Source organism: Kogia breviceps, chromosome 14 (assembly GCF_026419965.1).
Source record: "Kogia breviceps isolate mKogBre1 chromosome 14, mKogBre1 haplotype 1, whole genome shotgun sequence".
In the NCBI taxonomy this organism is placed as follows: domain Eukaryota; kingdom Metazoa; phylum Chordata; class Mammalia; order Artiodactyla; family Physeteridae; genus Kogia; species Kogia breviceps.
Window position 1 is genome coordinate 62,170,842 of NC_081323.1, and position 27,497 is coordinate 62,198,338.

General features: G+C 49.6%; 1 protein-coding gene across 1 annotated transcript in view; it reads right to left on the reverse strand.

Moving 5' to 3' along the window:
- Positions 1 to 214: 214 nt before the first annotated feature.
- LOC131741595 (uncharacterized) overlaps positions 215 to 27,497 on the reverse strand; it is a 161,058-nt gene continuing 133,775 nt past the window's right edge. The window contains exons 56-68 of the mRNA XM_067013704.1: positions 24,796 to 24,964; positions 24,197 to 24,381; positions 23,876 to 23,968; positions 23,496 to 23,700; positions 22,054 to 22,238; positions 21,875 to 21,972; positions 19,004 to 19,188; positions 16,136 to 16,341; positions 15,820 to 16,000; positions 14,999 to 15,108; positions 14,624 to 14,740; positions 14,338 to 14,479; positions 215 to 885 (exon numbers count right to left, since the gene is read on the reverse strand). Of these exons, the coding sequence (XP_066869805.1) occupies positions 881 to 885; positions 14,338 to 14,479; positions 14,624 to 14,740; positions 14,999 to 15,108; positions 15,820 to 16,000; positions 16,136 to 16,341; positions 19,004 to 19,188; positions 21,875 to 21,972; positions 22,054 to 22,238; positions 23,496 to 23,700; positions 23,876 to 23,968; positions 24,197 to 24,381; positions 24,796 to 24,964 (1,881 nt within the window). The 3' untranslated portion in view covers positions 215 to 880. The remainder of the gene's footprint in view (positions 886 to 14,337; positions 14,480 to 14,623; positions 14,741 to 14,998; positions 15,109 to 15,819; positions 16,001 to 16,135; positions 16,342 to 19,003; positions 19,189 to 21,874; positions 21,973 to 22,053; positions 22,239 to 23,495; positions 23,701 to 23,875; positions 23,969 to 24,196; positions 24,382 to 24,795; positions 24,965 to 27,497) is intronic.

A 27,497-nucleotide genomic window follows, 5' to 3' on the forward strand; every position in this document is an offset into this window, starting at 1 on the left:
CCCTCTGGTGGCCCCATGCCTCATGGCTGACGCTTCACCCTTTGCTCTGGACTCTGGACTTGGTGTAGAGAGGGCCCTGGGCACCCCCTACTGGTGGGCAGGTTTCACAGCCACCCAACACCCAATCTCTCCAGTGGGATGGCTGACCCCAGCAATCTAATGGACACGTTCTTGGAATCCGCCAGCTTTATTTTTTCAGTTGAAAACTCAAGGGAAAAGCCTCCCTGCAAAGAAAGTGAACAACTTTTAGGGCTGTACTCTTGGGGTCTGAGTGCCCAGGTGCACAGAGCACACGTCTGTGGAAACCGGCCCCTTGGAGCATTCAGTCTTAGAGTCAGACTCTACCCCAAAGAGGGAAGTACCCAACCAGGCTTGTGGTTAAGGGATTTGGGACCATCAGTTTCCTTTCCCCTCAAGGAACCTCATGCCTCAGGGGAGACCCTGAAGAGGGCAGGGGAAGCCAATCCCAAGCTAGGAGACCCAGGGCAGCCTGGTTCATACAGCAGAGGCTTCCGAAACAGCAGCCAGCGAGTGACTAAATATTTCAGGCAGAACAGTTCCTGGAGTGGCGATCGCTCTCCAGAGCTGAGCCCAGCAGGCCAGGCTGCCTCCTGGAATTACAGGTCAAGTGTTGAGGGAGGTGGAGCATTATCCAGACCAGTGTGGGCTTTACTGCCCCCAGAAGCATTCTGAAATCAATGCCTAACAGCCCTTCTTTCCTGGATCTGTATCTTTCCTGGTCTTCTCTAAGCTTCTTGGCATTTCGTGCTGCTTGTTCCGCCCCAGACAGGAATCTTGACCTTGCTGACAAGAAGGGATTGTGGTAGAAGGAGAGGGAGTCTGAAATCTTTGGCAGCCTTGTGCTGGCTCAGGCAAAATCTCAAACTGCAAAGAAAAAAGAAGAGAAGTAAGGCTTTGCTGTGGGCCCAGAAGACAGGGAGCTCCCTCTGTTTCCTGGAAGTGAGCTGAGGGCCCCTGTTATAGCCCCTGGCATGCTGTTGGCCCAGCAGGGTCAGGCCTCGAGTGGCCCTCATTAAAAGGACATCTCCCCCTTTGGAAGAGCAGAGGGTATGGTTAGATGGTTCCCTGCACTCTGAGACATGCCCTCAACCCCACCCCAGGAGTTTGCGGCCTGGGAGAGGGCTGAACCCCAGAACGTGATGCTTTGGGAGCAGGGAGGGTGCAGCCAAAGTGGGGGCGTAGAAGGGAGTTCAGGGGCTGAGTCCTGATGAAGAGAGGGTATCCAGGTCATGAAAGCAGCAGGGACATTCAGATGTTTCTAGAACATTTGGTGACATCTGAATGACTACTCTGTACTTTCAGAAGGAGCCAGCCTTTCCCCTTGGATATCCAGCTCACACTGAAGCAGGACCTCTTCAACTTAGGGGTCACAGACCCAGGAAGACCCTCGGCACCTCTCTGGGCAAGGCACACCATCAGCAGGTGAGTTGTTTTTTTTTTTTTAATTTATTAATCTTTGGCTGCGTTGGGTCTTCGTTGCTACGCGCGGGCTTTCTCTAGTTGCAGGGAGCAGGGGCTACTCTTCATTGTGGCGCGCGGGCTTCTCATTGCAGTGGCTTCTCTTTGTTGCGGAGCACGGGCTCTAGGCGCACGTGCTTCAGTAGTTGTGGCACACAGGCTTCAGTAGTTGTGGCTCGCGGGCTTAGTTGCTCCACAGCATGTGAGATCTTCCCAGACCAGGGCTCGAACCCATGTCCCCTGCATTAGCAGGCAGATTCTCAGCCAGATACTTAACCACTGCGCCACCAGGGAAGTCCCAGCAGGTGAGTTTTAATCTCTGTACTTCATTTCTTTTTTTGGTGTTACTGAGTGTGATGGGGTCATCAATACAATACATAATAGAAGTAGAGAGAGTCTATCTCCTTGCAGACATTAAAGGGACTGCTTCTGATGTTTCTCCATCAACTGTGATGTTAAAGGCTGGATACCAAATACCTCAAGTTACCAGGTTAAGGAAGGGCCCTCCTAGCCCTCACTTGCTAAGATAATTTTTTAAAAAGAAAATATGAGCATTAGACAATCTTATTAAATGCCTTCTCTGTCATCTGTTGATATGATATCTTTGGTTCTTTCCAGATATGATATTTTAAAAAATTTCTAGTCCCCTGCCAAAATTTTTTTTTAACATCTTTATTGGAGTACAATTGCTTTACAATGGTGTGTTAGTTTCTGCTTTATAACAAAGTGAATCAGCTATACATAAACATATATCCCCATATCTCCTCTCTCTTGTGTCTCCCTCCCTCCCACCCTCCCTATGCCACCCCTCTAGGTGGTCACAAAGCACCGAGCTGATCTCCCTGTGCTATGCGGCTGCTTCCCACTAGCTATCTGTTTTACATTTGGTAGTGTATATATGTCCATGCCACTCTTGCACTTTGTCCCAGCTTCCCCTTCCCCCTCCCCGTGTCCTCAAGTCCATTCTCTACATCTGCGTCTTTATTCCCATCCTGCCCCTAGGTTCTTCAGAACCTTTTTTTTTTAGATTCCATATATATGTGTTAGCATACGGTATTTGTTTTTCTCTTTCTGACTTACTTCACTCTGTATGACAGACTCTAGGTCCACCCACCTCACTACAAATAACTCAATTTCGTTTCCTTTTAGGGTTCCTTTTGGTTTCCTTTTATATTCCATATATACAATGGAATATTAAGTATTCCTTTAATATTCCATTGTATACATGTGCCACATCTTCTTTATCCATTCTTCTGTCGATGGACACATAAGTTGCTTCCATGTCCTGGCTATTGTAAATAGAGCTGCAATGAACATTGTGGTACATGACTCTTTTTGAATTTTGGTTTTCTCAGGGTATGATGCCCAGTAGTGGGATTGCTGGGTCGTATGGTAGTTCTATTTTTAGTTTAGTTTTTTTTTTTTTTGCGGTACGCGGGCCTCTCACTGTTGTGGCCTCTCCCGTTGCGAAGCACAGGCTCCGGACGCGCAGGCTCAGCGGCCATGGCTCACGGGCCCAGCCGCTCCGCGGCATGTGGGATCTTTCCGGACCGGGGCATGAACCCGTGTCCCCTGCATCAGCAGGCAGACTCCCAACCACTGCGCCACCAGGGAAGCCCCTATTTTTAGTTTTTTAAGGAACCTCCATACTGTTCTCCATAGTGGCTGTATAAATTTACATTCCCACCAACAGTGCAAGAGGGTTCCCTTTTCTCCACACCCTCTCCAGCATTTATTGTTTGTAGATTTTTTGATGATGCCCATTCTGACTGGTGTGAGGTTATATCTCATTGTAGGGTTTTTTTGTTTTGTTTTGTTTGGGCGCTACCCGGGCCTCTCACTGTCGTGGCCTCTCCCGTTGCGGAGCACAGGCTCCGGACGCGCAGGCTCAGCGGCCATGGCTCACGGGCCCAGCCGCTCCGCGGCATGTGGGATCCTCCCGGACTGGGGCATGAACCCTCGTCCCCTGCATTGGCAGGCGGACTCTCAACCACTGCGCCACCAGGGAAGTCCTCTCATTGTAGTTTTGATTTGCATTTCTCTAATGATTAATGATGTTGAGCATTCTTTCATGTGTTTGTTGGCAATCTGTATGTCTTCTTTGGAGAAATGTCTATTTAGGTCTTCTTCCCAATTTTGGATTGGGTTGTTTTTTTGATATTGAGCTGCATGAGCTGCTTGTAACCCCTGCCGAAATTTATGGTCTGTGTTGGATAAACCCATTTCTGAATTCCTGTGGGTTTGTGTCTATTGCCTGACTATGCTGGTTCTTGCTCTTAGAATTTTGTCTCCTTAAGTGTGTTCGTTTTTTATAATTACAGCGGTTATAAGTTCAGTGTTTAGAGTTGTATCACCATGCCTAGCATATGAAGTAGGTGCTCAGTAAAAATTTTTTAATTAAAAAATTCTTAGTTGTGGCAAAATATACATAACAAAAAAGTTGACCATCTTAATAAGTGCACAGGTCAGTAGTGTTAAGTACTTTGACTTTGTTGTGCAACCATCACCACCATCCATTCTCCAGAACGCTTTTCATCTTGCAAAACTGAAACTCTGTCCCCATTAAACAACTCCTATTATCCTCTTAGACCAGCCCATTGCAACCATCATTCTGTGTTCTGTCTCTATGAATTTGACAACTTTAGGTACCTCACAGAAGGGGAATCATACAGTATTGGTCTTTTTGTGAGTGGCTTATTTCATTTAGCAAAATGTTCTCAAAGTTCATTCATGTTGTAGCTTGTGTCAGAATTTCTTTCTTTTTTTTTTTTTTTTTGCGGTACGCGGGCCTCTCACTGTTGTAGCCTCTCCCGTTGTGGTCCGGACGCGCAGGCCCAGCGGCCATGGCTCACGGGCCCAGCTGCTCCGTGGCATGTGTCATCTTCCCAGACCGAGGCACGAACCCGCGTCCCCTGCATCGGGGCAGGCGGACTCTTAACCACTGTGCCACTAGGGAAGCCCAGAATTTCCTTCCTTTTTAAGGCTGAATGATATTCCATTGTATGTATATATATATATTTTGCTTATCCATTCAACTGCTGATGGACACTTGGGTTGCTTATAACTTTTGGCTGTTGTGAATAATGATGCTATGATTGGTGTATAAATATCTTTGAGATCCTGCTTTCAATTCTTTTGGGGTATATACCCAGAAGTGGAATGACTGGATCATATGGTAATTTTATTTTTAATTTTTTTGAGGAACTGCCATGCTGTTTTCCATAGTGGCTACACCATTTTACATTGCCACCAACAGTGCATGATGGTTCTAATGGGTGTGAGTTTATATATCATTGTGGTTTTGATTCACATTTCCCTAATGATTGGTGATATTGAGCATCTTCTCATGTACTTGTTGGTCATTTGTATATCTTCTTTGGAGGAATTTCTATTCAAGTCCTTTGACCAATGTTTTTTTAAATCAGAGTATAATTGCTTTACAATATTGTGTTTGTTTATACTTTACAGAAAAGTGAATCAGCTATATGTATACATATATCCCCTCTTTTTTTGGATTTCCTTCTCATTTAGGTCACCACAGAGCACTGAGTAGAGTTCCCTGTACTATACAGAAGGTTCTCATTAGTTATCTATTTTATACATAGTATCAATAGTGCATATATGTCAATCCCAATCTCCCAATTCATCCCCCCCTTCCCCCTTGGTATCCATACATTTGTTCTCTACATCTGTGCCCCTGTTTCTGCTTTGTAAATAAGATTGTACCAATTTTTTCAGATTCCACATATATGCGTTAATATATGATATTTGCTTTTCTCTCTCTGACTTACTTCACTCTGTATGACAGTCTTTAGGTCCATTCATGTCTCTACAAATGACCCAATTTCGTTCCTTTTCATGGCTGAGTAATATTCCATGGTATGTATGTACCACGTCTTCTTTATCCATTCCTGTTGATGGACATTTAGGTTGCTTCCATGTTCTGGCTATTGTAAACAGTGCTGCAATGAACATTGGGGTGCATGCATCTTTTTGAATTATGGTTTTCTCACGGTATATGCCCAGTAGTGGGATTGCTGGGTCATACGGGAGTTCTATTTTTAGTTTTTTGAGGCACCTCCATACTGTTCTCTATAGTGGCTGTACCAATTTACATTCCTATCAACAGTGTAGGAGGGTTCCCTTTTCTCCACACCCTCTCTCCAGCATTTATTGTTTGTAGATTTTTTGATGGTGGCCATTCTGACTGGTGTGAGGTAATACCTCATTGTAGTTTTGACTAGCATTTCTCTGATATTTAGTGATGTTGAGCATCTTTTCATGTGTTTGTTGGCCATATGTATGTCTTCTTTGGAGAAATGTCTATTTAGGTCTTCTGCCCATTTTTTGACTGGGTTGTTTGTTTTTTATATTGAGCTGCATGAGCTGTTTGTATATTTTGGAGATTAATCCTTTGTCAGTTACTTCATTTGCAAATATTTTCTCCCATTCCATAGGTTGCCTTTATACTCTGTTGATTGTGTCATTTCATGCACAGAAGTTTTAAATTTTGATGAAGTCCAACTGGTCTATTTATTCTTTTATTGCTTGTGCCTTTGGTGTCATATCTAAGAAATCAATGCCAAATCCAATGTCATGAAGCTTTCCCCCTATGTTTTTTTGTAAGAGTTTTATAGTTTTAGGTCTTATATTTATGTATTTGATCCATTTTGAGCTAATGTTTTTATAGGATGTAAGGTAAGGGTCCCAAATTAATTCTTTTCATATAGATATTCAATTTTCCCAGCACCGTTTGATGAAAAGATTGTACTTTCTCCATTGAATGGTCTTGACATCCTTGTCAAAAATTATTTGACCATATATGTAAGGGTTTATTTCTGGGCTCTCTATTTTATTCCTTTGGTCTATATGTCTGTCTTTATGCCAGTACCACACTGTTTTGATTACTGTAGCTTATGTTAAAAGTTTTGAAACCAGGAGGTGTGAGACCTCTAACTTTGTTCTTTCTCAAGATTGCTTTGGCTACTTGGGGCCCCCTTGAGATTCTGTATGAATTTTAGGGTAGGTTTTTATATTTCTGCAAAAAAAAAGCCATTGGGATTTTGACAGAGATTGTGTTAAGTCTGTAGATCACTGAGTAGTATTAATTTCTTAATGATATTAAGTCTTTCAGTCTATGAACATGGGATATCTTTCCATTTATTTGTATCTTCTTTAATTTCTTTCAGCAGTGCTTTGTAGTTTTCAGTGTATAAGTTTTTCACCTCTTTGGTTAAGTTTATTCCTAAGTATTTTATTCTTTTTGATGTTATTGTAAATGGAATTATTTTAATTTCCTTTTTGGAATGCTCATTGTTAGTGTATAGAAACACAATTGTTTTTTTTGTTTGTTTGTTTGTTTTTGCTGTACGAGGGCCTCTCATTGTTGTGGCCTCTCCCATTGCGGAGCACAGGCTCTGGACGAGCAGGCTCAGCAGCCATGGCTCATGGGCCCAGCCACTCTGCAGCATGTGGGATCTTCCCGGACCGGGGCACGAACCCATGTCCCCTGCATCGGCAGGCGGATTCTCAACCACTGTGCCAGCAGGGAAGCCCCACAATTGATTTTTGTGTGTTGACTTACATTCTGAAACTTTGCCAAATTTGTTTGCTAATTCTAATAGGTTTTTAAATTTTTTTAAGCTTTAGGGTTTTCTACATATACATTGTCTTTTAGATATATATGATTGTGTCATTTAAGAACAGAGATAACTTTACTTCTTTCTTTCCAATTTGGATGCTTTCTTTTTTTCTTGCCTAATTGTTTTGGCTAGGACTTCTGATACTACTTTAAATTGAAGTGGCAAAAGTAGGCATCCTTGTCTTGTTCCTGATCTTAGAGGAAAAGCTTTTAGTCTTTTACCATGGAATATGGTGTTATCTATGGGCTTGTCAAATATGGCCTTTATTATGTTGAGGTAATTTCCTTCTATTCTTAGTTTGTTGAGTGTTTTTATCATGAAAGGGTGTTGAATTTTGTCAAATGTTTTGTCTACATCAGTTGAGATGGTCACGTCTTTTTTTTTTCCTTCATTCTTTTAATGTGGTGTATTACATTGATTTTCCTATGTTGAACCATCCTTGCATTTCAGGAATAAACCCACTTGGTTATGGTATATAATCCATTTAATGTGCTCTTGAATTCTGTTTGCCAGTACAGTTGTTCCTCAGTATCCATGGGGATTGGTTCCACGGATACGAAAATCTGTGGATGCTAAAGTCCCTTATATAAAGTACCTTATGTAAAATGACATAATATTTGCATACAGCCTATGTACACTTATAGTACTTAATATAATATAAATGCTATGTAAATAGTTGCCAGCATGCAGCAAATTCAAGTTTTGCTTTTGGAACTTTCTTGGTTTTTTTTCAAATATTTTCAATCAGTGGTTGAATCTGTGGATGTGGAAATCATAGATATGGAGGGCCAACTGTATTTTTTTTTGATGATGATTTTTTGCACCTATATACATCAGGGATATTGTTCTGTCATTTTCTTGAAGTGTCTTTGTCTGGCTTTGGTATCAAGATAATTCTGGCCTCATAAAATGGATTTGAAGATGTTCCCTCTTCAGTTTTTTTTTTAGTAATCTCTAATAATCTTTTGTATTTCTGCAGTGTCAGTTGTTATATCTCCTTTTTCATTTCTAATTCTATTGATTTGAGTCTTCTCCCTTTTATTCTTGATGAGTCTGGCTAATGGTTTATCAATTTTATTTATCTTCTCAAAGAACCAGCTTTTAGTTTTATTGATCTTTGCTATTGTTTCCTTCACTTCTTTTTCATTTATTTCTGATCTGATCTTTATGATTTCTTTCCTTCTGCTAAATTTGGGGGTTTTTTGTTCTTCTTTCTCTAATTGCTTTAAGTGCAAAGTTAGGTTGTTTATTCGAGATGTTTCCTGTTTCTTAAGGTATGATTGTATTGCTATAAACTTGCCTCTTAGAACTGCTTTTGCTGTATCCCATAGGTTTTGGGTCGTTGTGTCTCCATTGTCATTTGTTTCTAAGTATTTTTTGATTTCCTCTTTGATTTCTTCAGTGATCACTTCGTTATTAAGTAGTGTATTGTTTAGCCTCCATGTGTTTGTATTTTTTACAGATCTTTTCCTATAATTGATATCTAGTCTCATAGCGTTGTGGTCGGAAAAGATACTTGATACGATTTCAATTTTCTTAAATTTGCCAAGGCTAGATTTGTGACCCAATATATGATCAATCCTGGAGAATGTTCCATGAGCACTTGAGAAAAATGTGTATTCTGTTGTTTTTGGATGGAATGTCCTATAAATATCAATTAAGTCCATCTTGTGTAATGTATCATTTAAAGCTTGTGTTTCCTTATTTATTTTCATTTTGGATGATCTGTCCATTGGTGAAAGTGGGGTGTTAAAGTCCCCTACTATGATTGTGTTACTGTCGATTTCCCCTTTTATGGCTGTTAGTATTTGCCTTATGTATTGAGGTGCTCCTATGTTGGGTGCATAAATATTTACAATTGTTATATCTTCTTCATGGATCGATCCCTTGATCATTATGTAGTGTCCTTCTTTGTCTCTTGTAATAGTCTTTATTTTAAAGTCTATTTTGTCTGATATGAGAATTGCTACTCCAGCTTTCTTCTGATTTCCATTTGCATGGAATATCTTTTTCCATCCCCTTACTTTCCCTAGGTCTGAAGTGGGTCTCTTGTAGACAGCATATATATGGGTCTTGTTTTTGTATCCATTCAGCCAGTCTGTGTCTTTTGGTGGGAGCATTTAATCCATTTACATTTAAGGTAATTATCGATATGTATGTTCCTATTACCATTTACTTAATTGTTTTGGGTTGTTCTTGTAGGTCTTTTCCTTCTCTTGTGTTTCTTGCCTAGAGAAGTTCCTTTAGGATTTGTTGTAGAGCTGGTTTGGTGGTGCTGAACTCTCTCAGCTTTTGCCTGTCTGTAAAGGTTTTAATTTCTCCATCAAATCTGAATGAGATCCTTGCTGGGTAGAGTAATCTTGGTTGTAGGTTTTTTTCCTTCATCACTTTAAATATGTCCTGCCACTCCCTTCTGGCTTGTAGAGTTTCTGCTGAAAGATCAGATGTTAATCTTATGGGGATTCCCTTGTGTGTTATTTGTTGTTTTTCCCTTGCTGCTCTTAATATGTTTTCTTTGTATTTAATTTTTGACAGTTTGATTATTATGTGTCTTGGCGTGTTTCTCTTTGGGTTTATCCTGTATGGAACTCTCTGTGCTTCCTGGACTTGATTGACTATTTCCTTTCCTATATTACGGAAGTTTTCAACTATAATCTCTTCAAATATTTTCTCAGTCCCTTTCTTTTTCTCTTCTTCTTCTGGGACCCCTATAATTCGAATGTTGGTGCGTTTAATGTTGTCCCAGAGGTCTCTGAGACTGTCCTCAGTTCTTTTCATTCTTTTTTCTTTCTTCTGCTCTGCAGTAGTTATTTCCACTATTTTATCTTCCAGGTCACTTATCCGTCCTTCTGCCTCAGTTATTCTGCTATTGATCCCATCTAGAGTATTTTTAATTTCATTTATTGTGTTGCTCATCGTTGCTTGCTTCCTCTTTATTTCTTCTAGGTCCCTGTTAACTGTTTCTTGCAAATTGTCTATTCTATTTCCAAGATTTTGCATCATCTTCACCATCATTATTCTAAATTCTCTTTCAGGTAGATTGGCTATTACCTCTTCATCTGTTAGGTCTGGTGTGTTTTTATCTTGCTCCTTCATCTGTTGTGTGTTTTTCTGTCTTCTCATTTCGCTTATCTTACTGTGTTTGAGGTCTCCTTTTTGCACGCTGCAGGTTCGTAGTTCCTGTTGTTTTTGGTGGCTGTCCCCAGTGGCTAAGGTTGGTTCAGTGGGTTGAGTAGATTCCCTGGTTGGGGGGACTAGTGCCTCTGTTCTGGTGGATGAGGCTGGATCTTGTCTTTCTGGTGGGCAGGTCCTCGTCTGGTGGTGTGTTTGGGGATGTTGGTAACCTTATTATGATTTTAGGCAGCCTCTCTGCTATTGGATGGGGCTGTAGACCTGTCTTACTCTTTGTTGGGGATAGGGTGTCCAGCACTGTTCTTTGCTGGTCCTTGAGTGAAGCTGGGTCTTGGTGTTGAGATGGAGGTCTCTGGGAGATTTTCGCCGTCTGATATTACGTGGAGCTCGGAGGTCTCTTGTGGACTAGTGTCTTGAGGTTGGTTCTCCCACCTCAGGGACACCGCCCTGGTGCCTGGCTGGGGCGCCAAGAACCTTTAATCCACACGGCTCAAAATAAAAGGTAGAATGAATAGAGAGGAAAGAAAAGGAAGGAAGGAGGGAGGGAGGGAAGGAAGGAAGAAAGGAAGGAAGAAATGAAGGAAGGAAGCAAGAAAGCAAGGAAGGAAGGTGCAGAGGAAGAAAGGGAGGAAGGAAGAGAGGAAGGGAGGAAAGAAGGGGGGAAGGAAGGAAGAAAGGAGGGAAGGAGGGAAGAAAGGAAAGAAGAAAGGAAGAAAGAAAGGGAGAAGACAGAGTAGTATAAAGTATAGTTATTAAAATAAAAAATAATTATTAAGAAGAAAAATTTCCTTTAAAAAAAAAAAAACAAATTAAAAAAAAAAAAAAAAAACAGAAAAATGGGTCGGTCTAACCCTAGGACAAATGGTGCAAGCAAAGCTATACAGACAAAATCTCACACAGCAGCACACACATACACACCCATAAAAAGAAAAAAAAAGGGGAAAATAATAGTATATCTTGCTCCCAAAGTCCACCTCCTCAACTTGGGATGATTCGTTGTCTATTCAGGTTTTCAACAGATGCAGGGCACTTAAAGTTGATTGTGGAGCTTTAATTCGCCGCTTCTGAGGCTGCTGGGAGAGACCTCCCCCTCTCCTCTCTGTTCGCACAGCTCCTGGGGTTCAGCTTTGGACTTGGTCCCGCCTCTGCGTGTAGGTTGTCCGAGGGCGACTGCCCTTCGCTCAGACAGGACGATGTTAAAGGAGCAGTTGATTCGGGGGCTCCAGGTCACTCAGGCTGGGGGGGGGGAGTGGCACGGGGGCGGGGCGAGTCCGCGACGTCAGAGGCCGACGTGATGCTGCACAGGCCCAAGGCGCGCCGTGCGTTCTCCCAGGGAAGCTGTCCCTGGATCCCGGGACCCCGGCAGTGGCGGACTGCACGGGCTCCCGGGAGGGCCGGTGTGGAGAGTGACCTGTGCTCACACACAGGCCTCTTGGTGGTGGCAGCAGCAACCTTAGCGTCCGACACCCGTCTCTACTGTCCGTGCCGACAGCCGCGGCTCGCGCCCGTTTCTGGAGCTCCTCTACGCGGTGCTCTTAGTCCCCTAACCTCACACCCAAGGAAGCAAAGAGGCAAGAAAAAGTCTCTTGTCTCTTCGGCAGCTCCGCACCCGCTTCTAGGGCTCCTTTAAGCGGCGCAATTAGTATCTTTTACCCGGCCAACGTGGAGGCCTCCGTGATGCGCAGGAAGCAGAAAGCAGGAAGCGAGCGAAGGGAGGACTGGGAGCACGCGGACGTCACCCACAAGCAGGTCCTGGGGACCAAGGCGGAGGCGGAGTGGTGCGGCGTGCAGGTGCCCACGACTGGCCGAGTCCTGTGTGACGACTGAGGCCCCGGCGCCCGCCAGTTTTTTTTTTAATATAATTTAAATTTATTTATTTATTTTTGACTGTTGGGTCTTCGTTTCTGTGCAAGAGCTTTCTCTAGTTGCGGCAAGCGGGGGCCACTCTTCATCGTGGTGCACAGGCCTCTCCCTATCGTGACCTCTCTTGTTGCGGAGCACAGGCTCCAGATGCGCATGCTCAGTAGTTGTGGCTCACGGGCCTAGTTGCTCCGTGGCATGTGGGATCTTCCCAGACCAGGGCTCGAACCCACGTCACCTGCATTGGCAGGCAGATTCTCAACCACTGCGCCACCAGGGAAGCCCCCCTCTTCAGTTTTTTGTACGAGTTTGAGGAGGCTTGGTTTCAACTCTCCAAATGCTTGGTAGAATTCACTAGTGAAGCCATCTGGTCCTGGGCTTTCCTTTGTTGGGAGGTTTTTGATCACTGATTCAATTTGCTTGCTAGTTATAGGTCTTTTCAGATTTTTGTTTCTTCATGATTCAGTTTTGGCAGGTAATATGTTTCTGGGAATTTATCCATTTCATCTAGATTGTCCAATTTGTTGTCACACAAGTGTTCATAGTACTCTCTCATAATCCTTTTTGGTTTTGTAAAAATCAGTTGTCATGTTCCCTATTTCACTTCTGATTTTACTTACTTGAGTCTTCTTTTTTCTTATTAGTCAATCTAGCTAAAGTTTTGTCAATTCTGTTGATCTTTTCAAAAAACCAACTTTGGGTTTTGTTGACTTTCTCTCATTTTTCTACTCTCTACTTCATTTATCTCTGCACTAATCTTTATGATTTCCTTCCTTCTGCTAGTTTTGGGTTTGATTTGTTCTTTTCCAGGATCCTTAAGGAGTAAAGTTAGGGTGTTGATTTGAGCTTTATTTTAATGTGAGGATTTACAGCTGTACATTTCCTTAGTAGCACTGCTTTCTCTAAGGTTCCATAGTTTTGGTGTGTTGTGTTTTTGTTTTCATCTGTCTCAAGATATTTTCTAATTTATTTTGTGATTTCTTTGACCCATTGGGTGTTTAAGAGTGTGCTGTTTAATTTTGTACAACCTGCTATTTCTAGTCTCTCTCCATTTTAATTGGAAAATAGTTTGATTTCAATTTTTAGAGGTTTATTAAGACTTGTTCTATGGCCTAATATCTATCTATCTAATGTCTATCCTGGAGAATGTTCATTGTACACTTGAGAAAAATGGATACGAATGAGGTGGGAAGAGGAAGGTTTCCTTTTTATACTCTGGAACAGTTATAGTAAATTATTACAACTTGCCTATAAAACTATGTGACTCTGATGTTTTATATTTAATTTTAAAGCCTTTTTTCTTTTAAAATAATTATAGAATTGCAGGTAGTTCAAAGATAGTACAGAGTGTCCTGTATATATTTCATCCCATTTCCCCCAATGGTTAAATCTTCCATAATTATAGTACAATATCAAAACCCAGATATTGGGTTGTTGCTGCTGCTGAACTGGTTTGTTGTTGTTGCTGCTGCTGAACTGGTTTGTTGTTGTTGCTGCTGCTGAACTGGTTTCTAGGGTTCTCACAAAGCTACTTTGGTCCATCAAAACCCAGACATTGAGATTGGTAGAAAGTGTGTGTGTATAGTTCTATGACATTTCATCACAGGTGTGGATTCATGTAACCACTACCACCATCAAAATACAGAACTGTTCCATCACCACAAACATCTCCCTTTTTCCACCCTGTTGTAGTCACACCCACTCCTCCTCCCAGTAGCTACTGCTACTAACTGTTCTTTTACGAGAGTCATGAATAATTGCTCTGTTATCAGAGGGTCCACTGCCATTGTTTGTTGCAGTCGCCAACTTCTGTGTCTATGTAGTGGGACTTTAGCCATGGGAATCATGCACGACATTGGTTTCAGGTATGCCCAGGGGTTCCCAGACCTTGTAGGGCATGTACATTCACATCCCCTAACAAGTCTGTGGTCCTGAGTTTTTAGCAGCTGACTTCATAGCTGCCTGACCTCCCCGAGCTCTCGTCTCCTGTGCTGGATGTCACAGGGCTCACTGGACCTGGGGTGGAAGGTGGAGGCTGTGGTCCTCTTTTCTCTTTCTTAATAAGTACTGCTTTACACATAACTTTGCTTTGACTCTTAGCTCACTGTACAACAACTGAGTGCCTGTCCTCTTGGTGGAAGCTAAGAGAAGAGAATTGCTTTTTCCTCTGGGATAGAAGGCAGAGGTCAACCTTCAGCCCCCGGGCAGGGGTCAGACTGCTTACCGCACTGTGGAGGAGGGTCCATGGGCACGAAGCCCCGGGCACACAGGTGGATGTAGGCGGCCGCCAGGTTGCAGGCAGGTTGGCGCTCCTGGGTGCCACAGGTGTCCTGGACACATAGGCTGAGGAAGGGTGTGGGGTCCACCTGAAATCCAGCACCCATAGTCAGTGTCCTTGCCCACCACACCCTGGGGAGTAGCACGGAGGAGGGCTATAGGCTAGAGCAGGGCAAGGGCCTTCTCTGTCCTGCGGTCCACCTGCTACATGGTCTCTGCAGCTGCACACTCACCACCCCGAAGCAGTTCCCCAGGCTGGAGCGGGGGTCCTGGAAGAAGGCCCGGCATGTGGGGCTCTGTACTGGGCATGCCAGCCCAGTCTTCTCCATGGCCCTGCAGTCACCACCCACCTGGGGAGATGAACCCAAGACTCAGGCTCCTGCCTGGACCTCCTTTCTCGCAGGCAGCTCCACTGGGGGCTGCAGCCCCAGGAGGGAACCACCACCCCCCCTCGGACTGAGAGGTTCCCTGCAGGTGTGGAACATGCAGGCCCAGGAGCCTCGGAGATGGGGGCCCCACCCTCCTCAGGTCCACGGCCAATCCACAGCCACGGCCTCCTAGTGATGATGCCCAGCCCCGTGGGAGGGAGGGCTGGCTAGCCAGCTCACCTGCCAGGCAGGGGTGACCTCCTCCAGGCTGCTGGCCACCGTGCCGTCTGGCAGCATCAGCTCATTGCCTGCCTCGTTGTCGTTGGTGCCCAGAAGACCAGCGGACAGGCCTGTGGGGCAGGGAAGGCTGTGAGAGCCTGCTGGCCAGGGTTGGAGGTGGGGCATGGCCAGACCCTGCGCCCCCCACTCCTGACACCCCCCCAACCACCGGTCCTGGCTCTGAAACTTCACCAGAGGGAGAGGAGAAAAAGGACTGAGAAAAGCATTTGTTCCCTCCCCGGGCCCTTCCCCATCCACCAGCCCCATCCCAAGTGGTCAGGATGCAAGCTCTTTACAAGTGTTCCTGGGGCTGCCCAGCCAGATCAAGGGGAGCAGCCTGGCGCTGATGTTCGTGGCTGGAGGAGTGGGGGGCCAGTAAATTAACCTGGGTCATGTCATGTGTCCCAGGGGACAACAGTGGGGGGATCACATGAGAAGGAGCAGACCCCGCGTGCTTGAGTGCCTGAAACAGGGCAGCGCTCAACCAGCGGGGCTGTATCCAGAGTTGCGCTGCCTCTGGAGTAGGGGCTGTCCCAGTGCTGGACGTGATCAAAGCCGGGAGAGATGGCCTTTGACCCTCTTCCAGTTCTGAGCTGTTTGGGCTGTTCTGATACCCGCTCGGGCTGTCAGCCCCAAGGAGCGGCAGAGGCCCAAGGGGGTCCCTGGGCCTCCCGCCCACAGCCTCCCAAGGACTCAGAGTGCTGCCCACTGGGATCTGTCCATCTCAGCCCCGGAAGCTGACCGCACAGGCTCAGAGGCCCCCAGTGGGGGCCCAGACCCACCATGCTGCCAGACGCTCAGAGTCAGGCTGCAGAGGCTGGCGTGGAGGTCACAGACAACAGAGACACCGTCCTCACTGGTCAGCTCGATCCTGGGGACGCTGTCCCTCCTGGTCTTGGCAGGAGGCAGATCCAGGTCCAGACAGCTCTCCCCAGGCAGGGAGGAGTTGTACAGCCTATAGGTCTGTGGGCCAGACAGGGGCTGAGCAGGACAGGTGACAGCCTCCACGGGGCACAGGTGTGTGGATGTGACAGGAGGCAGGAAAGTGTCTGGGCCACCTGCCCACCCGGCCCCCCTACCCTGCTCTTGCAGGCTCACCTTCAGGCTGGGGTAGAGGACGAGGGTGGTGTGGTTCAACTCCACGGTCAGGGACGTGAGCCCCGAGCCCGCCCTGTTTAGTGTCAGCGAGAATGTGTCGTGAGCGAAGTCCTTGGCCAGCAGCAGGCTGCTGCAGCAGGCACTGATGCCCCACACCTGGCCATCGAAGGTCACCACATGCCTGGTGCCGGCCACCACAGCGTGGTCTGCAGAGAAGAGGCCGGACGCAGGGGGAGTGGGGCCCGCTGTGCCCGGGCCCTGAGCCCACGGGGCAGCCCAGCCTGTCCAGAGCCTGCTCCCTGGCCCATGTCCTCATAGGCAGCCCACGTGGGGAGTGGGGTCTGTCCCCCAAGAACCTCTGACTTCAAGATGACTTGAGCTCTAGGGGGTCCCCTAAGGTGAATGAGGTGTGATGCACGCTCCAAAACCGATGAACCTCAGAAACTTTACGCTGAGTGAAAAGCCCATTATAAAAGGGCACATACATACGCGGTGTCCAGAACAGGCAAATGCACAGAGACAGAAAGTAGACTGGGGGTATAAGGGGTGGGGACACAGAGCTAAGGGATGCAGGGTGTCTTTTTGGGGTGATGAAGGTTCTGTAATTGACCGTGGTGATGGATGCACACTAGCCACTGAATCAGACACTTTAAATGGGCAGCCTGCAGGCTCCCAAGGCAACAGGAATAAAACCAAAAATCAACAAATGGGACCTAACCAAACTTACAAGCTTTTGCACAGCAAAGGAAATCACAAACAAAATGAAAAGACAAGCTACAGAATGAGAGAAAATATTTGCAAACGATGAGACCAACTACGGCTTAATTTCCAAAATATGCAAACATTTCATACAGCTCAATATCAAAAAAACAACCCAATCGAAAATGGGCAGAAGACATAAATAAACATTTCTCCAAAGAAGAAATACAAATAGCCAATAGGCACATGAAAAGATGCTCAACATCGCTAATTATTAGAGAAATTCAAATCAAAACTACAATGAGGTACCACTTCACACTGGTCAGAATGGCCACTATTAAAAAGTCTATAAATAACAAATGCTGGAGAGGATGTGGAGAAAAGGGAACCCTCCTACACTGTTGGTGGGAATGTAAATTGGTACAGCCACTACAGAGAACAGTATGGAGCTTCCTTAAAAAACTAAGAACAGAACAACCATATGATCCAGCAATTCCACTCCTGGGCATATATCCAGACAAAACTCTAATTCAAAAAGATACATGCACCACTATGTTCACTGCTGTGAACATATCTGTGAACATTATTCACAATAGCTAAGACATGGAAACAACCTAAATGTCCATTGACCGATGAATGGATAAAGAAGATGTGGTACATATATACAATGGGATACTACTCAGCCATAAAAAAAGAATGAAACGATGCCAGTTGCAGCAACACGGAGGCAACTAGAGATTATCACGATATCACTTGTATGTGGAATCTAAAATATGACACAGGGACTTCCCTGGCAGTTCAGTGGTTAAGACTCCACACTTCCAATGCAGGGGATGCGGGTTTGATCCCTGGTCGGGGAACTAAGATCGTACATGCCATGGGGCAACTAAGCCCATGCCCTGCAACTACTGAGCTCTCGCACCACAACTAGAGAGCCTGTGTGCCGCAACTACTGAGCCCACGTGCTCTGGAGCCCACGTGCCACAACTAGAGAAGCCTGTGCACTGCAACGAAAGATCCTGCATGCCGCAACTAAGACCCGATGAAGCCAAATAAATAAACATTTTTTTAAAGAAGAAACAAGAGAATGCCCCCACAAAAGTCAAATGTCTTCATTAAAAAAAAAAAAGTACGGCCAAAGGCTCCATCCAACAGGAGGGAGGTGCCACGTGGGCCAGGTCTGGCCCTCTTCACGGGGGGCAGGAGGTGGCCCGAGAGAGGGTAGTACAGACCCCCCGAGCTGGCGCTGCTGCGGAGCAGAGGCTTGCGTGGGGGTCGGGTAAGAGAAGCCCCACCTGTTGCACACACACCCAGGCCAGGTACCAAGCAGCTGCTGGCCCGTGCCAGCCCATGATGGCCTCACGAGGAGGGTACTGGGAGCCCCTTACCAGGTGTCAGAGCTGAAGGTCACAGGCCAGTCCCAGGTTGCACACATGGAACCCAAAGACCAGGCTGTTTCCAGTCACCACGCTGCCTAACAGATAAGTACCCCAGACTCTGGGGAGGCTCCCACCTGCCATGCCTCCACGTTTCCACCCGTGAGATCACAAGACCCCATGCTACACGCCAGTCCTTGTCAAACTTTCCCACTGACTTGAGACCCTGCCGGGCACCAAAGGCACACGCTCGTTACCACACCAGTGAGCCACGTTGCCCCCTCCACGTGACAGAGAGGTGAGGAGACTCACCAGATCGCACTCAGGGCAGCGGATGCAAACTCCAGGGGCTCCAAGCCCCCAGGGCCCCCAGAGCTGCGTCTGGTCCCAGCACTGCCTGTGGCTCCAGGCCTTGCCTGACGGACAGTCTGGACTCAATTAGTGGCCTTCCGGCTGCAACTGGAGGTCTGCCTGGTGCTTCTCCTGCAGAGTCCTCCTGGAGGGAGCTGGCCTGGCCCTCAGCCCCTCGCCACGCCTCCGCGCTGGGTTCCAGGCTCAGGCTTTCACTTTCTGGACAAAAGCCTGGATCTGCAGCCCAACCCTCATCCTGTTTGACGCTGGGAAGTCCAGTAACCTCTGGAATCAGCCTGGGATCAGATGGCCCCAGAACTACAATGCTAAGGCTTCCCTGTACGACTGGGGGATGGTCCCACTGTCTATGATCCTGCCAGGTCCTGCTGCCACGCTCCAAAGGGCAGAGGGGTCCCGGGGAGGAAGGCGGCGTAGGACTCACATCCAGAGGGGGCCCCCAGCAGACGGCGTTTGAGCCGGTGGTACTCAGCCAGCACGCTGGTCCCATACAGCTCTCGGAGTGGCTGCAGCAGCTTCTCCTCCACCAGGTGGCTGGTCACCCGGGCCACGTCCAGGGGCTCGTCCCCTGCAGGCAGCATCGGCAGTGTCACCACCACTGAGTGGTCCCTGGAGGGAGCACAGAGGAGCTGGGAGACCCCAGCACAAGTCGTGCCTGGCGGAGCCTCACTTTCTGCAGCCGCAGGATGGCCGCGTAAGGGTCCTGCACAAACTGACCTCCACGGAACATCAGCCTCTTGGGGAGGGAACAGGCTTTGTTTGGGGAGGTGGCACAATGAGGTGGAGGCTGGGGGTAGAAATGATTGTCCTATTTTAAGGACGCAGGCATCTGGTCTCCTGCCAGGGGCCTGAACGTCTGTGCCCTGGCGGGGCCTCCGGCCTGTGTGGGGAAGGGGCTCCTTCAGGCCTGTCCCTGAGGCTGGCTCTGCTGCTCCTTCAGGGCCAGTGACTTCTCCAAAACCTCCAAATTGCTCTACGGCCCAGGCCTCAGAAAGCTGCCTCGGTGGGGTGTCCTGATGGCGCCTCAAACTCAGCAGGTCGGAAAGAGCTCCAGACCACCCACTCCCACCACAGTAGGCTGAGCAACAGCCCCAAAGACGCCCAAGTCCCTGGAACCTATGACTGTGTTATCTTAGGAGGCCAAAGGGACTTTGCAAATGTGACTACACTAAAGATTTTGAGACAGATTATTCAGGTGGCCAATGGAATCACAATAGACCTTGTAAGAGAGGCAGGAGGGGCAGAGAGAAGATATAAGGACAACAGTCAGAGGGGAGAAGATGCTGCCCTGTTGGTTTTTTTTTTTTTTTTTTTTTTTTTTTTTTTTTTTTTTTTTTTTGCGATACGCGGGCCTCTCACTGTTGTGGCCTCTCCCGTTGCGGAGCACAGGCTCCGGACGCACAGGCTCAGCGGCCATGGCTCACGGGCTTAGTTGCTCCGCGGCATGTGGGATCTTCCCGGACCAGGGCACGAACCCGTGTCTCCTGCATCGGCAGGCGGATTCTCAACCACTGCGCCACCAGGGAAGCCCTGCCCTGTTGGTTTTGAAGATGGAGGCGGGGGCCACGAGCCGAGGCAAGCAGGCAGCCTGCAGGGGCTGGGAAGGGAAGGGTTCTCCGCTGAGCCTCTCGGAGGAACCTGACATTCATTTTGAATTTCTGACCTCCAGAACTACACGAGAACACGTGTGTCGCTTAAGCCACTAAACTTGTGGTAATTTGCTATGGCAGCCACAGGAAACCAACAAAACTCCAAGCTTCTCCCTGCACACCAGTCATCCCCATCACTCCACAGCTGGACCCTCCATCCTTCCAGTCATCAAAGCCAAGACCCTGGGAGTCATCCCTGGCTCTTCTCTTTCACCACCTCCATCCAATCTGTCAGCCAATCCTACAGGCTTGTCCTTACAGCACGTGGAACCTGACTGCTTCACACCCGCTCCGCAGCAGCCACTGCTTGGTGCAGCTATTCTCCCATCTCGCCTGGACCATTCTAAACTGGGCTCCCTGCTTCTATCCCCCTCCCTGCCCCCAGTCTTTATTCTAAACACTGGGGCCAGAGGGATCTTTTTAAATGAAAGGTAGATCATGTCCTTCCTCAGCTCAAAACCTCCTGTGTGTTCCCATTTCAGAGTAAGAGACAAAGGCCCCAGGCTGCCCGGAACCCCGTTACCCACCCAACTCCTCTGTTCTCCACTCCAGCCCCCCGGCTTCCTTCAGATTCCTCAAGCAGGAAGTGCACTCCCACCCCTGGGCCTTTGCACCAGCTGTGCCCTCCGCCTGGAACGCTCTTCCCATGATGTGCACCCAGCTCACTCCCTCACCCTTCAAGCCCTTGCTCAAATGCTACCTTCTCACTGGAGCCAACCACAGCCTCACTCGTTATAATGCCCCCATCGGGGACTTCCCTGGCAGACCAGTGGTTAAGACTCTGCGCTTCCACTGCAGGGGGCACGGGTTAGATTCCTTGTTGGGGAACTAAGATTCCCCCATTCCCCACAGCCAAAATAAACAAAAAGATTTTAAAAATAAAAATACAATAAAATGCCCCCATCAACCCACATGTCCTGCCTTTTTCTGTAGCACTTGGTACCTAACATACTAGCTCAGAGGTCGGTAGACTGTGGTCCATGGCCAAATCCAACCTGTGTCCTGCTTTTAGATGGCCTGCAAGCTAAGAATGGCTTTTACTGTTTAAAGGATTATTAACAAAAACAAAAAACGAAGGCTACGTGAGAGATCATCGAGCTACAAATCCTGAACACATTCTCTCAGGCCCTTTATAGGAAGGCCTGCCACCCCTGAGGGTAGATAACCTGGTCATGTGTTCAGTGACCATCTCCCTGCTCAGCCATGGCCCTCGTGAGGGCCAGGATCTATCCAACTCACCACTGCATCTGCACACCTAAAACAGTGCCTGCTCAAAGAGAGTGCTCATAAAGTATCCACAGAATGAATAATAAGCCTCTGGGCTTCCCTGGTGGCGCAGTGGTTGAGAGTCCGCCTGCCGATGCAGGGGACACGGGTTCGTGCCCCGGTCCGGGAAGATCCCACATGCTGCAGAGCGGCTGGGCCCGTGAGCCATGGCCGCTGAGCCTGCGCGTCTGGAGCCTGTGCTCCGCAACTGCTCTCACAGCAGTGAGAGGCCCGCGTACCGCAAAAAAAAAAAGAATAAGCCTCAGTTTCCTTATCTGTAAAATGGGGCTGAAAATGTCTCTATGGAAGGGCTGTCAGGGGAGCAGATGAGACGGAGGGTGTGCCTGGCGTGGGGCAGGACCGCAGAGGGGACAAGTTACCTGGCTGAGAAGCTGTACAGGTCCAGCAAGGGTTTGCATAGCCGCCTCAGTGCCTGTGAGAACACAGCTTCAGCCCAAGACAGCATCTGGTGGGTGGCCTGGAGCAGGTGGGGGCAGTGAGAGCCATCAGGGCCATTCCTGCCTGCAGGGCCGCCTCCCTCCCCGGCGCCCCACCTCACCAGCTCCAGGGCGCCCCTTGTGGCCTCCAGCGCTGCCGCGATGGGCCCGGACCCCCAGGTCCCTGGCATCCCGGACACCCAGGCCTGCAGCCGCTGCACGGCCTCCTCGGCCCGCTCCTGCCACACCTTGTCCAGCGGCTGCACTGTCACCTCCAAGTAGGCGTCCTTCAGCGTGGCCAGGGGCTCTGCAAAGGCAGCCACCACCCACCGTGAGGCCTCCCGGTCCTGGTGGCAGGTGAGATTCCGCTACCCGCATCCCAGGCCCACACAGGAAAACCAGCCCCCCGACGACCCGGGCCTCCAGGAAAAAAATAGGGCCTGTGACCTGGAATGAGGTGGTGGCACTAGAGACTGGAAAAGAGTTAGCCCGGCGGGCCTGCGACTGCCCGACTGCAAGGCCTGTTCACAGGGTCAGCCCTGGCTGGATTCTGGTGGGTTCCCACCATTCCCAGACCTGATAAGAGAGCCTTACTGTGCCTGGATTGCACGAACAATGTGGTTTATGCTGAACACCCCCTTTCCTTCTGTGAGTCTGGAATGTTGGTCTGTGCCAGGCAGAGGCTCCTGATCAGCTCCCAGTGAGAAGCCTGGACGCAGGGTCTCTAACGAGCTCCCCTGGCAGACAGCGTTTGACACGTGTTGTCACAATTCAAAGCTGGGGGAGTGGAGGGAGTCCTGTGTGCCCCCACTGGGAGAGGAGTCTGGAAGCTCGTGCTTGGTCTCCCTAGAACCTCACCTGCACCTGTCCCTCCGCCACCTGGCTCTGTATCCTGTCCCTATAGCAAATCGTAGCTGTGGGTGCAACTACGTCCTGAGAGCTGTGAGTCCTAGTGAATCACGAGGCTGGGGGTGGCCCTGGGATTCTGACAAAAGGACACAAGCAGGGGTGAGAGTGCATTTGATAGCCTGTCTGGCCCGAGCACTGGCCAGTCAGAGGGATGGCCGCCCTGGTGCTGGGCAGGGTCCTGGGGCTCCCTGCTGGGCCAGCTGTCAGCCCTGGGGCTCCTGGCCCCGGGAGAGGCTGGAGGGTCCCAGCACCGCCAGGAGGGCGCGGTCTCACTGGTGCTTATCACAGAGCCAGAAATAGGCCCTAGAATCTATGGCAGTGGGCCTAATAGAAGTAAAGCTGTATACCCAAAAGAAATCAGGCGGGGACTGAAGAAACTTGGGCAGCAGTCCCAGAAGAGAGAAGGCAGCAGGCATGAGGGATATGAGCTTGGAGACTGACAAGAATCGACACTGTTCCAAAAGTCTGAAGGCTATAGATCCATGAGAAATAAGGCAGAGGGTCTAAATGAAGCTGGGCTGCAGGCCTGCCAGAAATCAGGTGGCCTTTCTGGTTGAACCAGTACCCCAGGCCAAGCGTGAGCGGCCTGGGGTCGGGGGCCCTGGGATCAGGCGTGGATTTGGGTACAGGGTCACGCCCTGTCTCCTGCACTCACGTTCCAGCTCATCCCGCAGCTGCTCCAGCCCTGCCTGCAGCCTCTCCAGGTAGAGCGGCAGGCGGTGTGTCAGCCCCTGCCTGGCCCGGCTCCGGTCCCACAGCGCGGCCACCACCCGGCCACTCTCCCGCACGGCCCCCAGCCCCGCCTGGCACAGCTGCAGAAGGGGGCCTGCCGCGCCATCCAGGGCGCCCGCCGGCTGCACCTGGGCAGGGGAACGGGGGCAGGGTCAGCGTGAGGGTCTGGGGCACAGAAAGCTCCAGAAGACCCTCATGTCCATGAGGGAGGCCCAGGACGAGCCAGAGGGGTGACCCTCCACGGCCTCACGCTCCCTCCCATTCTCCAAGGGTGCCCCCCACATCCCAGTGCACTCTACCTACCAGGTGCTGGAACCTTCTCACGTAGGCGTCCAAGCCATGGATCTTCTCCTCCAGCCGGGCTTGCACCTGGGACCCAAGAGCAGCTACCCTGGACTGCGGACACAGAGGGACACACTGGACCTCACGGGAATGAAGTGGACAGAATGCTCTAGGTGCCAGCAGCAACGCCCAAGGATGTGTTGGCCACGCTACGGGCTGTCTGCCTCTGGTTTCCTTGGTACTCCTGGATTTAGGGATCCTGGTCCTGTGGCCTCTGCCCAGGCAGGGTGGGGGTGGGGGGGTAGGAATAACACCCCTCCCCCCAGCCCTCGGCCATCTCACCTCCACGTGGTCCAGCAGGGTCCCCTGGCAGCCATACGCAGCCAAGCGGAGGCTCTGGTTGGCAGCCTGCAGGGTCAGGCGTCCCAGGGGCTGGACGGGCTGCCCGCTGTCCTGGAGCAGGGCCTCCACCTCCGCAGTCCGCCTGTGGGCACACGCCCGCAGCACCACGCTCTCCTCTTGGCTCCCTGGGGCCGGGAGGGGACCTGCTGTTGTACCCAGGACTCGTCCATCTGCCTCCCAGCTGCCCACTCCTCCCTCTCTCCACAGCCTTCTGTAGCTCCCCACTGCCCACAGGCAGAGTCTCAAAGGCCCTAAGATTTGAGGGCCTTGAACTGAGCTGCCTAAATCAACCTCCGAACCCCCCGAAGCCTGGTTTCTTCCCCAGCCCACACCCACCTCTGGTCCAGACTTAATCACAGCCTCTCCTGGCACCACAGGTGACCACAGGGAGCTCATCATCACCTCCAAGCTGGGGGGGCCACCAAGTCCTACCAGGGTTTCCTTTGACTTCGAGCTCTCAGCACCCCAATCTCTGTCCACTCTTGGGCCAAGCTGGGGCCTTGGCCAGGCCGCTGAGCCACACCGGTACCTCCACTCACCTTCCTTGTGGGCCACCAAGGCCTGGAAGCAGTTCGGGGCCCGGGACACCAACAGCCTCACTTTCTCGTCCCCGTCGTCCACATTTGCCTCCATCTGGACCAAGCTCCGAGAAGCTGAGGTGGAGACCCGGCCCAGCAGGCCAAACTGCTGAGCCTTGGGGCCGCGGAGCTGGGAGGCGAAGGGCAGAGGTCTGAGTGCAGCCTGGCCTCTGCCCTCTGGCCCCTGTTGGCCCCAGGCCCAGGGAGAGGTGCCTGAGGAGGGTGAGGTTGAACCTGCAGGGAAAAGGCAATGCCCATCCCACCCCCCACATCTTCAGGGGCACTGGGTCCCCCCACCTTACACCCCTGCCACAGGGCTCAGAATCCCTACCAATTGCAGAAAATGCTTATGAAAATCCACATCCAGGGACCTAACCAAGCACGGCACACAGCATCCAAGTAGCTTAAAAATTCCTGCTGCCGAGACCTCACCCCAGAGATTCTGACTTAACTGATTGGGGGAGGGGCTGAGCACTGGCATTTTTACGTTCCCAGTGCCCAGGTGTCTCCACCTACAGGCCAGGTTTTCCATGTTTGTATGAGAACCACTGCAAATGTCTCCACAAGTTCAAGGAGACATCGTGGGTAGCACCTGGCATAAAGGCCGACACTAAGCAGTTCATCCCAGCCCTTGCAGCCACCAGCCTTGAGGGAAGGGGACACAAGACAGGAGGGTTTCGAATGGGGTGGGGCAAAGGCAGGAAAAGCCTCAGAAGCCTTAAGAGAAGGAACCCTAGGGAGACCTTGCAGCTGGGAGGCCAATGGGCTGATTGAGAAGCCATTGTAGGGGAGGGGAGCCACCTCTGGCCTGAACTCAGCCGCTCTGTATTCTAGTCCAGATATTATGGCTAACAAGCTGTGCAGCCTTGAGTAAGTGTGTTACCCTCTCTGGGCCTCAGTTTCAAAATCTATAAGATCAGATATAGAATGGTGGTTCTCAAAATTTATCAGGAATCAGAGTGTGTGTGTGTGTGTGTGTGTGTGTGTGTGTGTGGTGTGTGTGTGTGTGTGTGTGTGTGTGTGTGTGGTGTGTGTGTGTGTGTGTGTGTGTGTGTGGTGTTATGGGCTTATGTTCCTCAAAAAGATCTGTTGCAGGCTTCCCTGGTGGTGCAGTGGTTGAGAGTCCACCTGCCAATGCAGGGGACACAGGTTCGTGCCCTGGTCCCGGAAGATCCCACATGCTGCGGAGCGGCTGGGCCTGTGAGCCGTGGCCGCTGAGCCTGCGCGTCCAGAGCCTGCGCTCTGCAAGGGGAGAGGCCACAACAGTGAGAGGCCCGTGTACCGCAAAAAAAAAAAAAAAAGAAAAGAAAAGAAAAATAGATCTGTTGAAGTTCTAACCCTTGGTACCTGTAAATGTGATGTTATTTGGAAACAGGTTCTTTGTAGATGAAATAAAATTACGATGATGTCATACTGGATTAGGGTGGGCCCTAAATCTAATAACTGGTATCCTTATAAGAAGGCCATATGAAGACAGAGACAGAGATTAGAATAATGCAGCCACAAACCAAGGAACTCCTGGATTGCTGGCAGCCCCCAGAAGCTGGAAGAGACAAGGAAGATTCTTTCCTGGAGCTTCTGGAAGGAGCATAACCCTGCTGACACCTTGATTTTAGATTTCTAACCTCCAGAACTGTGAGAGAGATTTCTGTCGTGCTAAACCACTGAGTTGGGGCTAATTTGTTACAACAGCCCTAGGAATCCAATTCAGGGTGCTCACTAAACATGCAGCTTCCTAAGTGGGTGGGAGGGATGGAGCCCAGGAATCCTTAGGAGATTTCACAGTGCATGAGGTGAGCCTGAGGGGGGGCGGTCTGCAGGCCACACCTGAGGTGTCCATCCTAGTCACCTGTCACTGAGTGGTGAGCGCCCCAGCAGCCGGGGTGAGTGCCTGACCTCCCGAATCTGTCCGTCTTCTCCACCGGGTTGGTGTAGAGACCAAACAAGGCTGTGAAAGGCCTCTCTCCACACCATGGACCCCACAATGGGGCAAGCAGAGTGGGGGGCAAGGGAGAAGTGGTTAGAACCAGCTGCCCACATGCTCGGGATGGAAGCAGGAGGACCAGCCACTCCCTGACCGCCCACCGCGGGCTGGGCCCCACGGGGCTCACACCCAGGCCTCCGATTCTGGGAAAGTGAGCCTTGGGGCACCAAGATTACAGGTGCGGGAGTGGCTGGAGGCCTGGCTGGCAAACCAGGAAACAAGAGCCAGCCTTGGCGAAACTCAGAAAGGAAAACTCTTTTGAAACTGCCACTGCTCCTGGGCTCGGAAACAGGAGCTGAGTGAGCTCCAGACACAGAAATGCCTCATCCAGCTCTGGATGTTGGAAGGAAACTCCCATCTCATGAGCACCTACTGTGTGTAAGTGCTGTGTAAACTCTGTTTCTTTTCCTCCCAACCACTCTGTAAAGGACATGGGATTTGTTCCCATTTGACAGAGAAGACTGAGGCTTGAAGAGGGAAAGTCACAAGGTCAAGGTCACCCAGCCAGGGAGACACAAAGATGGGTGGATGACAGCACTTATGGAGCACCTCCTGTATGCCCATGCCGTGGGTGGAGAGGAGGGGTGCCCAGAACCCCAGTGACCACCCTGTGAAATATACCTGATCCCCACTTACAGATGAGGAAATGGGGCTCATAGAGGTCCCTTCCCAATAGCCC